General features: G+C 41.6%; 1 protein-coding gene across 1 annotated transcript in view; it reads left to right on the top strand.

The window, feature by feature from the left end:
- Positions 1-16,294: 16,294 nt before the first annotated feature.
- The window catches only part of LOC118146653 (beta-defensin 109), a 3,379-nt gene continuing 2,454 nt past the window's right edge, over positions 16,295-17,219 (top strand). The window contains exon 1 of the mRNA XM_035269751.3: positions 16,295-16,394. Within this exon, the coding sequence (XP_035125642.1) occupies positions 16,337-16,394 (58 nt within the window). The 5' untranslated portion in view covers positions 16,295-16,336. The remainder of the gene's footprint in view (positions 16,395-17,219) is intronic.

Here is a 17,219-nt window from a genome sequence, read left to right on the forward strand (position 1 = left end):
CTGAGATTGGTGTTTTGGATCCTGGGATGGGTTCTGCGGAAAGCACTGTTGGGGTCTTTCCTCAGCCTTGAAAATTGTGGTAGGGAATGCCTTTGTAAATATGTGTGATTAATTTGTTTGGAAGTTAATAAAATTATTGGAAAAGATGACAGAGTATCTTTTGACTCTTATTTCGTGGTTTTTTTTAAGAACTAGCAATGAATTTATTAAAATATTTGACTTAAGCATGTGTAATGGTGACTTCCAGCCCAACTCCTGGCTCAATAGTGACGGAAGTAATCTGCTTCACAATATCAGAAGGACTGGGCGAGCCAATGAGTAGCTTTTGGATTCTCATCTGGAAATGATCCCATGTCTTAGAACCTTCCCACAAGGAGTTTTTCTTGTCCTGATTCTAAAAGTCTTCGTGGACATTGGAACTGCTCCTTTCACTGAGATTCTTTTCCTTTGCTCCTCTGATCAGGCCAGCACACACTTTCTCCGGGGGTTTTACGTTGCAGCTCGTTAGAGTGATTCCAATTCTGTGGTTTACGACCTCCGGCTCCACAGGTGTTTTTCTGGTATCCTTAAAAGCCGTGGCTGCTGCGTGGTTTCCTGGTGCACTTGTTCCTCTGGGAGGGCGAACAGCAGTGAGTCAGGGGCAGGAGCTTGCGGATCCCCGACCCCCAACAAGTACGACCGCGTCTCCCTCCAGTTTTCCAGGATCTTTCACAGTTCTTGACTTCGTTAGCAATCCAAACCTTTGACAAGACTTTCTCCGAGACAGAGTTGATTTAGAGGACGGCAGCCCTTGGCAGTCCTTTGACTTCCTAAAATTCCACAGGAGCTGGAAAATCTCTGCCCCACTCTACCAACACCTGCACCAAGTCAAATTCCGCCAAGCGAATCTCACACACATTGCAGACGTGGTGAGTATTGCTTGCACCCGCAAGCCCAAAATTGGCTCACAGTGATGCCAAGTGTGCATTTATAATTGTGATGGTCCTCATGAAGCCACTTCCAGGTGTACACACGAGAACTAGGCACAGTTTCATTTGCCAGATAGACCCCAGTAAAGCTGAAGTATGTTCCCAGATCTGGGATGTACTTCCGAGGTCAAAGATTCATCCCTTCTTTTCGGATGCCTGAGCCCCGGGCCGTTCAGTCACTCCCCTCATGATCCTAAGAGTAGGTGAGGTTGAGGATCACTGAGAGAATGAGGCAAAGACATCCCGTCATGCACAGGCTGTCTCCATCCTCTGAGCTGGGAACAACTCTGACCAGGATTCCACATTAGGAGGCCTCTGAACTGAGAGGGATTTTCTGAGAAAGACCAAAAGGCTGCTCCCTTTTAGTTGCTATGGAGCGTTGTTATCTTGATTATCTAGATCACCTGGAAAGTATCAGTATCCAGAATCAAAAGGGACCATGACCAAAATGACCAAAGAGCATGGAAGGAAACATGTGATCAGAGAGCTCAGAGGACATCTCGGGGGTGGGGGGCGGGGCCCCAGTGGGGTGGGGCTGTAAGCAGGTGTTCCAACCTGAATCATGAATAATGAATGCATGCAAATCAAATCTGAAGTCACATAGAAACACCTGTGGAATCTCAGGCAGGACTAAGATCCCAGTCACAGGCTCCTGCTCTTCCACTTAATGGCAGCAAGTGTGGTTCCTGGGTTTCTTAATAGAATTAGAAATAATTTTGGTGACTCTGTTTTGCCACTCCTCTTTCTGTGGCATCCAGTTCACCTAAGAGCTTTTTGAGATCAGGTGGGAAGTCGTGCCATTTTTCAGTGCCTCACTTCTTCCTGGGTGCTCTCAGGCACACACGAGCAGATACCTGCCTTGGTGGAGTCTTGGATCATTCAGGAGGTTCCTTAGGGTCAGGAGGCACTAACAGGTCCAGCAGGAAGGCATGTTTCTGCACATGTGTGGTGGGATCCTCTGCTCACCTTCAGAACGCAGGTTCTTCCTAAACTAATAAATTGTCTTTGTGGTGGCATAAGTAGCCACGAAAGAACAATTCATATTAGCTCCATGGATAAAAATAACTGAGCATCAACAATCAAGGTAATAATGATATTATTATTATATTGATAGTAAAATAAAACAAAGGCATTAGAGATTAAAGATTCCCCATGTGAAGGTTGATGCGCAGATACAGGAACACAGGAGTTGTTTGTACTCAGAGTCAAATGAAATGTGTTCCTCAAAGGCAAGGATGAGCAGCATGAGAAAAACGCACAGTACATGAATGACCACATGGGCTGCCTTGGAACTCATGTGGGAACACTGCGGGTAAAGTGAAGTGTACCTGGTCCTGGGACTGCCCACCAGCCAGCCCCCACCCACCTTCATGAGGTAGGACAGCAGGATAACAGGGAAGGGGTCAGTGCAAGGGATGCAAGGCTCATGTCACACTTGACTCAGAGAAGCGCCACTTAAGACAGGTGTTTATCTCCCAACACCGTGTCACCTCTAACTTCGTGGCTGTGTCTGCCATCTGCTCTTCTTAGCTCACAGGAGGTCCACCGTCTGTGTAGAGCTATTGGAGGCTATTACCCTTGCTGCTTCCTCTTTGGAAAGGCGCAACATCCATGGCAGATGCCAGTCTCTGTCTCTCTGGAAAACTTTGTCAGCACATTTAAGGTTTTCTTCAGCTGCAGAAAGCCACCTTCTTCAAAGTCTCACCCTCCACAAGTGGCAATCACACAATCATTAATGGAGGCAAGGGGTGCCTAGGTTTTGCCATGTGCTTCAGTTGGGAGAAATAAGGGAGGCCTTCTTAGCTCTTCCGCTGTCTGCGCGGCCAGCTGACAATGTCAGGCTGCGTTGCCGTTAGACTTGGCCCTTTGCACATAAGGCCTCCCCCAATCCTTTCCCCAGATGTGGGTCCTGGCGTCACTTCGTAATAAACATCCCGCATGCTAAACTTCATCTATATCCAGCTCCCTGGGAACCAAACCTGTGACAAAAGTGAAAGGTTTCTAGGGAAAATAGCGTTTCCTTATCAGACAGGAATCAAATTCTGCTGAGCTAGAAAGGAAAGTCCTATTCCATCTCATGCTTTTTTCTATTAGAACATTACCACTGCCAGCAAGAATTATGCACATTAACTCATGGGGGCAAAAATCATATTGGAGTGGGAAGAGGCTGTTGTGAGTTGAGGAGAAATGCTGACAAATGGACTTTACCCTCAACTTGGATTCAAAAGGAGAGGACGTGAAACAGCTAGAAATAAAAGGTCTCCAAAAACATTTTGGGTTTTCTGGTTTTTCAAAAATCCAAATTTTAGGTTGGGAGACACTATATGTTTAAATGCTGAAAGGATGTAGCATACTGAGAGGAAATAATTATAGATAAAGAGTCCATTTTATGAATAATGGAATTTATGGTATGGCAGGAGACCAAGGGACACAACACAAAATTGGAGTTAAGGTTAAAGAAATGCATAGGCATTCTTGATCATTCCTCAGCTGTTATGGCAGAGATGCCTGAACAATGGATGTCCATGAAGCAGAACTTTTTTCTTTTTTTTTTGTGATGGAGTCTCGCTCTGTTGCCAGGCTGGAGTGCAGTGGTGCAATCTCGGCTCACTGCAACCTCCGCCTCCCTGGTTCAAAAGACTCTCCTGCCTCAGCCTCCTGATTAGCTAGAACTACAGGTGCATGCCACCATGCCCAGTTAATTTTTGTATTTTTAGTAGAGACGAGGGTTTCACCATGTTGGCCAGGATGGTCTCCATCTCCTGACCTCATGATATGTCCCCCCAAAGTGCTGGGATTACAGGCATGAATCACCATACCTGGCCCACGTAGCAATGCTTTTAAACTTAATGGCTGAAAGTATCCACCTCCAAACTTAGGTATTATATTTGCAAAAGAATACAAACCATGTGATGAATTTTAAAGAGAAGACAAGCCTGTGGGAATTCAACAGCCATGGTAACATTTTGAACTTCTTTCTATTAAACATGTAAAAAGTAAGTGAAGTTCAAGACCTAACAGAATTGCCAGGAATTATTTGGGAAATGACCACGATGACCTCAGACACTATGCAATCCTTATGATGCCCTCTGGTGGAGTTTCCTCCTGAAACCAATGCTTTTAAGCCAGAAGCAAATGTCTCTGTAGTCATAAGAATTGAACCCAAATGTACCACTCAATTTTAAATGAGATGACCATAAGATGATGTGCTGTAAAGTTAATTTTTTCTTCTTTCAGACAGAGTCTTTCTCTGTTCCCCGGGCTGGAGTGCAGCGGGGCACTCTTGGCTCACTGCAATCTCTGCCTCCTGGGTTTAAGTTATTTTCCCACCTCACCCTCTTAAGTAGCTGGGATTACAGGTGTGCGCCACTCTGTATGGCTAATTTTTGTATTAGCAAAATTATTTTTGGAGTGCAGAATTAGAGACCTTTGTTCTCCCATACCCAAAAACTTGTTCTCCAAATCATCTGTCAATAGAAATAACTGACACCTGTATTTGCTAACCTGTCTTTTTCTTTCTTTAAATTCAGAACCAGAGGGCAGAAAAGTGATATTAAGATGGTTCTGGCTGGGCACGGTGGCTCACACCTATACTCCCAGCATTTTGGGAGGCCAAGGCGGGTGGATCAGGAGGTCAAGAGATCGAGACCATCCTGGTCAACATGGTGAAACCCCGTCTCTACTAAAAATTCAAAAAAAAATTAGCTGGGCATGGTGGCACACACCTGTAGTACCAGATACTCGAGAGGCTGAGGCAGGAGAATTGCTTGAACACAGGAGGCAGAGGTTGCGGTAAGCCAAGATCGTGCCATTGTACTCCAGCCTGGGTAACGAGCGAAACTCCATCTCAAAAAAAAAAAAGAAGGTTCTATCAGTTTTCAACACAAGTGATGGGCTAGGCACTATTCTGAGTGCTACAGATACACACTAACACCCCAAATAGTTCTGTCTTGTTGTCGCCTACATTCTAACAATGAACCAAAAGAAAAGTATTGATTTGTTATTTATTTTTTTGAGATGGAGTTTAATTCTACCACCCAGGCTGGAGTGCAGAGGCAGGATCTCAGCTCACTGCAACTCTGCCTCCTGAGTTCAAGCAATTCTCCTGTCTCAGCCTCCCAAGCAGCTGGGATTACAAGCATGTGCCACCATGCCAAGAAATTTTTTGTGTTTTTCGTAAAGACAGCTTTCACCATGTTGGCCAGGGTGGTCTTGAACTCCTGGCCTCAAGTGCTCCACCCACTTTAGCCTTCCAAAATGCTGGGATTACAGGCATGAGCCACAGTGCCCCAGCCAAGAGAATAGTTTTAAATAGAAAGTATGAAATCAAAAGAAATGTATGTCCATCAGTTTTATACTATGTTAGGCCAGGTGCAGAAGATCGACTTGTAGCATTGTAAGGGAATAAAGTCAGTTCACATCTGATTGTTTGGACAAGTCACCAGAAAGCAAAAGTGAGAGGAGTTGTGTCTTCTGAGGCAGGTTGTACGGGCAAGCAGCAAGTTGCTATTTCTGCAAAGTTCTAAACTGTCTGTTTCTCCTACTGGGAAAAATGCATCTTCTACTTGATTTCAATTGATATAGGAAAATGCCTAATAAACCTAATAAGGGCTACATTCCAGGGACACTCCCAGAGCACATATACAAAACCTTGATTCTGGAGACACATGCTGTTCAGTAAAACTGGACTTTCAAGACAACAAAAATACAATCTGACACAATATTGGATTCGAATTTTTTTCATTTAAAAATATGTCCTTGAGTTCTTTTTTTTTTTTAGGAAAGAAGAAAAAAATGAGTAAAGGAGAGGAAGAAAGAGGAAGAGAAAGAGGGAGAGTGAGTAGAAATATTGCTTTATTCTTTAAAAAAAATGGGTATTATAATGGCCAATCAATGTTTCATTTAAACCTATGAGTAGGTGTGATGTGGTATTGACTAGAATGTTTATTTTGTGTATTTGAAGTGGAGAGCTCTATAAATATTTATTAAGTTTACTTGTTCCGGATCTGAGTTCGAGTCCTTGATATCCTTATTAATTTTCTGTCTCATTGTGTCTAAGTCTCTATGTATCTGGGTGTTAGGATCGTTAGCTCTTGTTGTTGCATTGATCCTTTTACCACTGTATCTTTGTTGCTTTAAAATCTATTTTATCTGATGAGAATTGCAGCTCCTGCTTTTTATTTATTTATTTATTTTTGCTCTCCATTTGGTTGGTAAATCTTTCTCCATCCCTTTGTTTTGAGTCTTTGTGTATCCTTGCCTGTGAAACAGGTCTGGATGTAACATGCTGTTGGGTTTTGGCTGTGTCTTTTGATTGGGGGATTTAGTCGATTTAAATTTAGGGTTACTGCCATTTGTAATAGAACAGAAGGAGTTAATTACGTTTACAAGTCATGGACAGACTCTATATCTTCATTTCCTTATCATTGGGAGCATTCCGAGCTCAGAATTTTCCCAATGCAAAATAGGCTCTGAAGAGTTGGATCTGGGAACCTGGCCAGTTCCCTGATCCAATTTTTCGTAAACACCTCAAGGATGTTAGTTACATGATGAAGACGTGGACAGTGTCCTGACTTGACCCTTCTTTGTTTTAAAAAGTATAAAAGATTGTTTAGCAGAAGCCGAGCTGAGCTTCGGTGGTGACTTGGTCTGGACTTGCGAAAACCCGTGCTGCTTCATTGCCGGTGTTGAAGTTTGTGAGCGTCTCTAGGTATCCTTGTAAATAAACTCTTTTTCTTTCCTTGTAAATAAACTCTCTTTCTTTTCTCTATATACCTCGGCTGGTGTTTTTTTCTTCCCACGAATCTGCCTGAAAAGATTAGAAAATCCAAGCTTGGTACTGAGCAGTGCTCACACACCATTTGATGTTAACTGGCTGTTTTATCCATTCGTTGGTGTAAATTCTTCTTTATGTTGGTGCTCTTTACTTTTTGCTATATTTTTAGAAGGGCTGATACTGGTTGTTTCTTTCTGTGTATAATGCTTCTTTCAGAAGCTCTTGTAAAGCAGGCCTGGTGGTAATAAAATCTCTGAGTTCTTGCTTGTTCATAAAAGATTTTATTTTTCCTTCAGTTGTGAAGCTTAGTTTGGCTGGATATGAAATTCTGGGCTGAAGGTTCTGTTCTTTGAGGATGTTGAATATTGGCCCCCACTCTCTTCTGGCTTGTAGAGTTTCTGCTGAGAGATCTGCTGTAAGTCTGATAGGCTTGCCTTTGTGGGTAACCTGACCTTTCTCTCTGGCTGCCCTTAGTATTTTCTCCTTCGTTTCAGCCCTAGTGAATCTAACGATTATGTGCCTTGGGGTGGCTCTTCTTGAGGAATATCTTTGTGGTGTTCTCTGTATTACCTGGGGTTCAATATTGACCTGCTTTGCTAGTTTAGGAAAGTTTTCCTGAATAATTTCCTGAAGGGTATTTTCCAGCTTGGATTCATTCTCTCCGTCGCATTCAGGTACACCTAACAAATGTAAATTTGGTCTTTTCACATAGTCCCACATTTCTTGGAGACTTTGCTCATTCCTTTTTATCCTTTTTTCTCTAATCTTTTCTTTGAGTTTTATTTCATTAAGTTGGACTTTGACCTCTGATATCCCTTCTTCTGCTTGAACAATTCGAGTGTTTAAACCTGTGCAAACTTCTCGGAGTTCCTGTATTGTATTCTTCAGTTCCATTATTTTACACATACTCCTCTCTAAGTTGTCTATTCTCAATAGGATTTCATCAAACTTTTTTCAAAGTTCCTAGTTTCTTTACGTTGGGCTACAACATGTTCTTTTAACTCACTGAAGTTTGTTATTATCCATTCCCTGAAGCAATATTCTAGCATTGGGATGCGCTCGTTCTCCATCAAGCCTTGTTCCATTGTTGATGTGGAACTGTGATCATCTTTAGAGGGAGAGGCGTTCTGACTTTGAGTATTCTCAGCTTTTTTATGCTAGTTTCTTCCCATCATTGTAAGTTTATCCTCCTGTGGTCTTTGAATTTACCAACTTTCAGATTAGGTCTCTTGAGTGGGCGTCCAGGTTGTTAGTTCCCAGGGCCAGAGCAGTGGCGTTAAAACTGATGGTGCTTTTCTGCCCAGGATTCTCTTGTCTGGCTTCCTTCTTGTGTCCGTAGTGGGTGACTCTGCCTTCCCGGGGCTCCAAACCTCGGTCAGAAGGGGAGCCAGCCCTGTTTACTCTGCTCTGAGAGCTGCCACGCCGAGGCGCTGGCAGAACTGCTGCACCGGCCACAAAAGTCACGCTGGCAACCCGTGTGATTCCTCCACTGGTGATCTTCTGCTCCGTGAGCGACCAGAATTTGTCTGAAAGTGTGGCGTCATCTAGTTCTCCGTGCCTTCACTGAGAGCTGCAGTCCCGAGATGTTAGCGATCAGCCATCTTGGATCGGTCCTCCCTTGAGTTCTGTTATCAGTAGCTGAAACTTGGGAACAACTCAAATGTCTATCCACAGGAAATTGATAAATTATATGCATATTACAGAGTAATATTTACCAAAAAAGGGGAATAATCAACTCTATTAATGAGCATCATGGATGAATATAATCTCTCCAAACCTGAGTGGGGAAAGCTAAGCTAAAAAGTGTCCCATAATATAAATGTATACAAAATTCTAGAACAGACAAACCTAATATAACCTAAAAAAAAAAAAAAAAAAAGTTCAGGAAAGCCAGGTGCGATGGCTCACACCTGTTATGCCAGCACTTTGTGAGGATTGGCTCACACCTGTTATGCCAGCACTGTTGCTGGATTGCATGAGTTTAGGAGTTCAAGACCAGCCTGGGCAACATGGTGAAACTACTTTGCCTTTACCAAAAATACAAAATTAGCCCAGTGCAGTGTGATGCACAGGAGTAGAAAGCCAACGTTATATATTCTTATTTATAAGTGTGAGCTAAACATTGGGTTATACACTATTTACCTCTCACTTATATGGAAACAATAGACACTGAAGATTTTTGGAGAGGAGAGGGATGGGTGCAAGGCCTGAAAAACTACCTATCAGGTGCTACGTTCACTATGTGGGTGATGAGATCATCCATTCTCTAAGCCTCAGCATCACACGATACATCCATGGAACAAAGCTGCACATGTATCCTCTGTGTCTAAAATAAAAATTAAAAATTTATAAATGAACAAAGAGACATGAGCAGCCATTTCTCAGAAGAGGAGATGCAAATGGACAACATATATATATATAAATTTCTTACCATCTCTAGTCATCACGGGAATGCAAATGAAAACTTCCATGAAATATCACCGGACACCTGTTAGAGTGGCTACTATAGAAAAGATGGATAATAACAAGTACTGGTAAGGAAGTGGGGAGAGGGGAACTTTGTGTATTGGTGGTGGGGATGTAAATTAGTATGGCCGCCTTGGAAAATAGTGTGGAGCTTTCTCAAAAATTAATAATAAAAATACCACTTTGTTGTAGCAATCCCACTTATATATATGAAGTATTTGAAATCAGTATGTGAAAGAGATGTCTGCATTCCTATGTTCCTTTCAGCACTGTTCACGATAGTCAAGATATATGAAGAAAATATACAGGTTATCCATTCATGGATGGATGAATGCATGTTTTACATATATATTATATATACATTTATTAACATTTTTATATATATTATATATATCTGCACAGTGGAATATTATTCAGTATTATATAAACATAATAATACACCCCTGTCATTTGTGACAATATTGATGGATCTCAAGGGCATGAAGTCACGTGAAATAAGCTAAACACAGAATAACAAATACTGTATGATTTCACTTGGATTTGAAATATACAACAAACAAACTCAGAAGCAGAGAGTAGACTGGAGGTTGGCAGGAGCTGTTGTGCAGGTAAATAAGTAGGTGTGATTATATATAGTGCACAGCTTCAGATATACCACATAAGTAAGTTCAGGAGGTCTGCTTTAAAGCATGGTGCTTATAGGTATGAATACTGCATTGCATAGTTAAAATATAGTGAGAGGGTGAATTTTATGTTAATTGTGCTTACCAATAAAAATGATCATTATAATGGGAGGGAGAACTTTGGGAGGTGAAGAATATGTTTATAATTTTGACGGTAGTGATGCTTTCACAACGTACCCTTAACCTCAAACTCACTGAGGTATATACATTAAATAGGTACAGCTTTTTAAACGTAATCAGATCTCAACAAAGTGTTTTTTAAGGAGGTTTGGTTAAAAAAATGTATAAAGGAAGGGTAGATGTTCCCTTGCCCTTCTCTCGTGCCTTTTTTCTCCCTGCTGTCTAGAATTCAGAAACAATAGGTGGGAATTTAGCAGCCAGACCAGGGCCATCTCTAAAGTATAGCAGAGCAGAGAACTGGAAGGGACCTGCGTCCCTAGTGACATTGGAAAGTATCTGTACTAGTCCAGAATGGTATAACTACAGATTGACTTGAAGTGGAAAAAAAAATCAACTTCTGCCTTGTTTAAGCAACTTTGTTCGGGCATTAATTTTATAAATGTAGTGAGAATACATACTCCTTATGACCAGGAACAACGTTTGTGCCAAATGGTCCATGATGGGTAATCAATGATATGTGATGATGGTGGTGACGATGAAGACAATGGTGGAAATATGATCATGTAAAAGCAGTGACACAAAGTGCTTTAATAGCTATGTTTAGTTGTTTTGCTGAAAGATTCTGCTACTAATATTATTCAATATTTTTGCATGCTGGTGCAGTTAAGGAAATTTACATTGTCTAATTAAAATTATGGATCAATTTATAAAACAATAAAAATTTCATAGAATGGGGCTAAGGATCTGCATTGCAAGAACAACTCCTTCAGTTGATTTTATGCACAGTAATTATTGAGAATCCCCTGATCTAGATTCAACAGATCTGGACTTCTGTGGGTGCTATTAAGATTTAAGGAAGAAAATTTTTCTGACTATATCCATGCCTCCAGTTAGTCATAGATCTAGAGATTTAGTACAGGAGCCTCGGTAAGAGGCCTCCTTCCATGTGCAGTTTCTTTCACTGTCCTGTTTTTCTTCACTTGATGAAGGGATTGGAGAAAAAATGACCACATAATTCAACTCCCTCCTCAGCTCTGAGGAGTATAGACTTGTCCTGGGAAGCAAGAAGCTCACACAGTAGAGGAGGCGGCAAACATGCATTCACTCATCTGACATACAATGCAGCAGGCACTGTGCCCTCACAAAGCACTGTGGGGGCTCAGACCGGGAGCAAAGGGGGTGATTCTTAATAGGGCTAGTAACGTCTGCGAAGTGTTCACTGACAAAATGTCTGGTCATTAAGTAAACCAAATGGTTTCCCAACATGGCCTAACTCATTGTAACTTAATATAAACAATTGTTTGTTCACAAACCTTCATCTTTTGCCAAAACATTTGTAGCTTATGTTCCCATTTAACAAGGTTTTCTGGTCAAAACTGTGCGCCCACATCATTCTAATGAACTGAGTGTCCAATAAAACAGGGACTCGCCGTCGTCCCATGAAGCTGATTTTGCATGCATGGTACATCTCTGTCTGTGACTATCCCTAATGAGGAACAGAAGGACACTTACTACCCAAACAAAGACATTCCACTGGTGCTAGAGGGCCACAGACGGAAGTTTTCGCTGCCTCCTGGAAATAAAGTCAAGGCTTCTTGTTTCTTCAGCCGTGAGGATTGCTGTCCTCCTCTTACCATTCTCTTTTTTCGTGAGCCAAGCTCTACCAAGTAACAATTTATGGTATGGCACTTTTGTGTAAGCCTCGGTAAGAGGAGAGTGTCTGACACCTTGTGGCGCTATAATACTGAAAGCAAGAGCAAAGTCACCTATGCCCAGAAAAGAGGGTCTCATCGGAAATCTAGAAGACCTATTGGCTGAGAGACCTGCAGCCTCCTAGTCCGTTAGTTCTCCATAGCAACTCTCACATGAAATCAGTGGTGTTTCAAGTGCTTAAAACCCTCTTTACGCTACCTCTGAATGTGAATTAATTAGGCCAGTTTAATAGCGGTTACTAGACCTCAAAAGCAAAATATCGAATGAACTAAATAAGGCACCAGCGACTAATTCTGAAAAGACAGAGATGTAGAGGCCCTTTCAAACAGATAAATAAAAATTGCTGTGTTGAGAAAACCCAAACAAATCTGTGATAACACAGGAAAGGAATTCAGAATCCTAACAGATAAATTTAATGAGAACATTGAAATAACTAAAAACAATGAAAAAGGAATTCTGGAGTTGAAAAATGCAATTGACATGGTTAAAATGTATTAAAGTCCTTTACCAGCAGAATTGATCAAGCAGAATAAATCAGTCATCTTGAAGACAGGCTATTTGAAAGTACACAGTCAAAGGAGAGCTTCAGGTCACACATGAAGTCAGTAAATCTCAGTCTTACCCAAGGCCCCCTACCTGCACTACATGGTTGCTGCCACTCATCATTCAGGACCAGAGAGCTCTTTAGACAGCAAGTGATGAATCCAGGCAGGCCAGGATATATTGGAGCTCCGTTGTATGTTATTTGTTTATTTCTCTTGCAGGATTTAGGGTCCTTTTTTAAAAATTTTATTTTTGTTTATTTTGAGATAGGGTCTCACTCTGTCACCCAGGCTGAAGTACAGTGGCACGATCTCAGCTCACTGCAGCCTTGACTTCCTGGGCTCAAGCAGTCCTCCTCTTAGCCTCCAGAGTAGCTGGAACTACAGGCACACACCACACACAGCCATTTTTTTTTGTAATTTCACTCTGTTGCCTAGGCTGCTTTCAAACTCCTAAGCTCAAGTGATCTTCCCTCCTCGGCCTCCCAAAGTGCTGGGATTACAGACATGAGCCACCGCACGTAGCTGAATCTTCTGTCTGTCTTTGATTTCTGGGAGTCTGAGCATTAAATATCTGGAGGTCGTCTTATCTGGGTTAAATCTGCCGATGTTCTATAACCTTCTTGTATTTGAATGTTGATATATTCTCTAGGTTTGGGAAGGTTTCTGTTATTACTTTGAATAAACTTTTCATCCCATTTGTCTCTCTACCTCCTCTTGAAGGCAAATCACTCTTAGATTTGTCCTTTTAATCCATCATCTGCATGCACGCTTTTTAGTTCGTTTTATTGACAGAAGACTTGTTTATTAATGATTTAGTCGTTCAACCAACATTTATTATGTACTTTCTATCTTTAAGGTGCTGTTATAGAAACTGGGTATATATCAGCAAACCTAATGGATCAAAATTCAGGCTTTCATTGAAGGATACAGTCTAGATGGAAGAAAAAGGCAATATACACCAAAAATAAAAATAGACAAATGGAGATAGAATAATACAGGTAATGTATTTTAAGGTTAAATTTTTAAATAACATGTCAGTGATAGTTTGAAGAGGACATGAATTCAAATAAATAATGAAAGGAAGCAAATGAGTTGGACATATAAAAATCTAGAGTTCCTGGGAGGCCGAGGCAGGTGGATCACGAGGTCAAGAGATCGAGACCATCCTGGTCAACATGGTGAAACCCCGTCTCTACTAAAAATACAAAAAAATTAGCTGGGCGTGGTGGCGTGTGCCTGTAATCCCAGCTACTCAGGAGGCTGAGGCAGGAGAATTGCCTGAACCCAGGAGGCGGAGGGTGCGGTGAGCCGAGATCGCGCCATTGCACTCCAGCCTGGGTAACAAGAGTGAAACTCCGTCTCAAAAAAAAAAAAATTTAGAGTTCTTGAAAGACAAACCAGTGCAAAGACCCTAATGGTAGAACAGGACTGGAAAATGTGAGGAAAAGCAAGGTGGAAGATGCCCCTGAGCAGTGTGAGTGAGGAGACGGCCAGGCCCGCAGGCAGTGGTCATGACCTTGCCCTTTACCTGGGGTGAGGTGGAAGGTTTTGACATTACAGGTGCTCTGTGTGACAGCAGTCATTGCTTTACGTTTTCTTACATGGTCTGAGCCCATGTAACCTTGTGCCTTAAATTCCTAAGAATGTAGCATATGAAAGTGATTTCTAGACACTCCAGCATCATTGTTAACATTTTTATTCCATATAAAAAGCGAAGGTTTATTTAGATGTTAGAATCATCTAGTGATTGAACAAGATTAGACACGAACCCACCCAGGCCCAGGGCTGAGCTGCAGAGCTGCTGCCACTGACATCTGCATGAATTTCACACGCAACAGGGAGTGACCCAGGCTTGCGGCCATTGTGCTTCGAAACGTTTTTCCAAGGGACGGCTGTGACTACAGTTTTCAGATGTGCTCTGGCTGACAAGGATAGGGGGCAGGGTGGGGGTGTCCTCTGTATGAAAAGTGCTGTCCCGGGCGCTGCCCAACGGACACGTTGGGGCATCTGAGCGATTCCCCAGAGGGCAGCTCGGCCTTTCTCAGGCTACCGCTAGAGCCTCCATGGGACATTCTCACCAGCAATCAACCAAAAAGCATCAGAGTTTCTGTGAACCTGGCTGTGATGATAAGAACCCAGTGTTTTCTAATCTAAGACTTCTATGCAGAACATTTTTATTTTCTTATGGTTTCTCTCATTTTTGCTTCTCTGTCTTTTTCAGTGACTAACTTCTGAAGTGATTGGCTTCAGATCTGATTGCCCGAATGCATCTGACTGAATTCATACTCCTAGTCTCAAATGTACCTTTATATTTCACCATGAAATATTTCTCTAGGTTACTTAAAATCTGTCAAAGAAATTACAAATGAGGCTGGGTGCAGTGGCTCATACCTGTAATCTCAGCACTTTGGGAGCCGAGGTGGGTGGATCACAAGGTCAGGAGATCTAGACCATCCTGGGCAACATGGTGAAACCCATCTCTACTAAAAAAAAAAAATACAAAAAAATTAGCTGGGTGTGGTGGTGTGCACCTGTAGTCCCAGGTACTCAGGAGGCTGAGGCAGAAGAATTGCTTGAACCCAGGAAGAGGAGGTTGCAGTGAGTTGAGATTGTGCCATTGCACTCCAGCCTGCTGCATTGGTCTTTCCATAAGGTAGCTCATAACATGGCAACTGACTTTTCTTAGAGCGATTAAATAAGCCTAGGAGAGCAAGGATGCCCAAGATAGTTCTGAATTACAAAGTGACAAACTATCCTATCTGCTGTACTATAATTACTAGAAGCAGTTAAGTCCAGCCTACTCTCAGAAGGAGGTATTCATGAGGGCATGAACATCAGGAAGGAAGGATAGCTGGGGCCACTCTGGAAGCTGACAATAATAACGTTCAGCGTTGTAGGCTTCTATTCAGATAGCTATGTTTAGGTTAACATTTTTAAATTACTATAGGGACTATTCTGCAGAGATAACAAAGGCTGCTTATTATGCTAGCAAAAATGTTTCAAAATCTTTAGCTATTGAATTTCAGTAGTGGAATTCCAAGTAATTTTCTTTCTTTTCTTCAGTTTGTTGAATTTTTAAAATGCCAAGCTTTACTTGAAAAATAAATGTTTATTTAAAACAGTAACTAATAATTTTTAAAAGTTACAATATCTAAAAAGAGGTTGAAATGTGCTTTCAACTTAATGCTGCTATAAAATGAAATACCAAATTCTTTCTTCCGGATATATAGGAGTAAAATTGTTGTACACAAGCTGTACATAATTAGTGGATACAGTCTGGCAAGTACGCGCTTATATATTACTCTTGTTACCACAGCCAACATCAGGTGATAGTATACGCATCACCTCCAGAGAGTTTCCTGTGTCCCTTCGTTGTCAGAACCCCTAAGATCTTAACAAATTGTTAAGTACACAATGTCCCATTCTATGTTTTAGAGCCTATCTCTGCAATCGACTAATTTTATATAGCTTTAACCCTTGAACAAGAACTCCCCGTATTGCTCTTTCCACACACCATAAAACACCAAACTCTTTTCAAGCACATTGTATATAATCCATTTTATGAAGCGTCTCCCAACATTTTTTCATCCGCTCCCTTGCAGTAAAGGGAGCTGCTAAGATAACAATGACCTATTTTGGATGATTGTGTCTTTTCTATGTTTCTGCATGAACCCATTTAACATTTTTCTCCAGTGATCTTATCATGAAGTACTTCATGCACTTCTAGTTCCTACGATACTGCCTGGCGAACAGTAGATGTATAAAGTGGGATCGATGGTGTTGCCTGTGCATGTAGAAAATAGCAAAGAAAGCAGCTGACAGTAGACATCCTGAATCTTTGGGAAATAAATAATATTAATCTGCTTTCTCATCCATTGAGCTATGACCACATTTATGTACTTTTGTGTCCCTGGAAGTTTCCTGTGGGAGACTTAGTTATTCTCTTTTCGTTAGGCTCTACTAACCAAGAACAAATCACACACCCAGAGAGCATCATAAATAGGCGCAGACCCACCATGCCCAGAGACTCCAGGCTCAGCCCACATTGATGCTGGCCCTTCAGCCATGAGACTCCATTCGCTTCTCTTTATTCTCCTTCTTTTTTCGATTCTCTTATCCCCAGGTAAGTTGGTAGCTGATTATCATGAAGTTCTGTAGATTTGAAGGCTATGTCCCTGGCCAGACCAGATCCTAAAATCAGTCCTGTGGGTTCAGGAATCTAATATGTACAGCCTTACTAGGATTATCATAGCAAAAAACAGAAAAGAGGCTCATTCAGCAGCGGCACCTGTTGATAAGTTTCCATCCATGTCTTTTGACCTAGTGAACGGATATCATACTGGACGCTGCTGACATTCAGTCCTGTCAGATCTAACTGCCTATATTTAATGTCCATGCCCCACCAAGGCATCGCAAGATACAAAGTGAGGGTACAACAGAAGGTGACCTCAGTGGGGTGCCTTGGTGGGGCATGGAAATTTATATGCAGGCAGTTAGATATCTGAACTTTACAGCTTCGTAAGAGTAGATTGTTTCTTTAAACAATTGGCACATAGCTGCCTAATTATTTCTCCACATTACAAATTTCAATACATTTTGTTTTTGAGGGTCCAAGTATGCTGTTTATGTTTCTAACTGTTTTCATGGTGTCTTGCCTACCTGATCATTTTTAATACTGAACTCATTGCTGATCCTTAATCTGCCATTACTTTATGGTCTAAAATGAGAATGCTATTATCCAAACTTCTGTGAAACTGACTCAATGCTTTATCTCAATATAGGAGCTTCAGGACTAACACACTGGAATTCCTGACAGTAGTACCCCCATTCGCATTGCTGATAATAGCAGATCTTCCCAGTACATCTTCCGGGAAACTGTCACCCGCTTCCATCAGCTAGTCAGTACTAAGTGCCCAGAGCTCAAGCTCCAGTTCACAGGCTATTTTTG

This window comes from Callithrix jacchus, chromosome 13, assembly GCF_049354715.1.
Source record: "Callithrix jacchus isolate 240 chromosome 13, calJac240_pri, whole genome shotgun sequence".
Taxonomy (NCBI): Eukaryota; Metazoa; Chordata; class Mammalia; order Primates; family Cebidae; genus Callithrix; species Callithrix jacchus.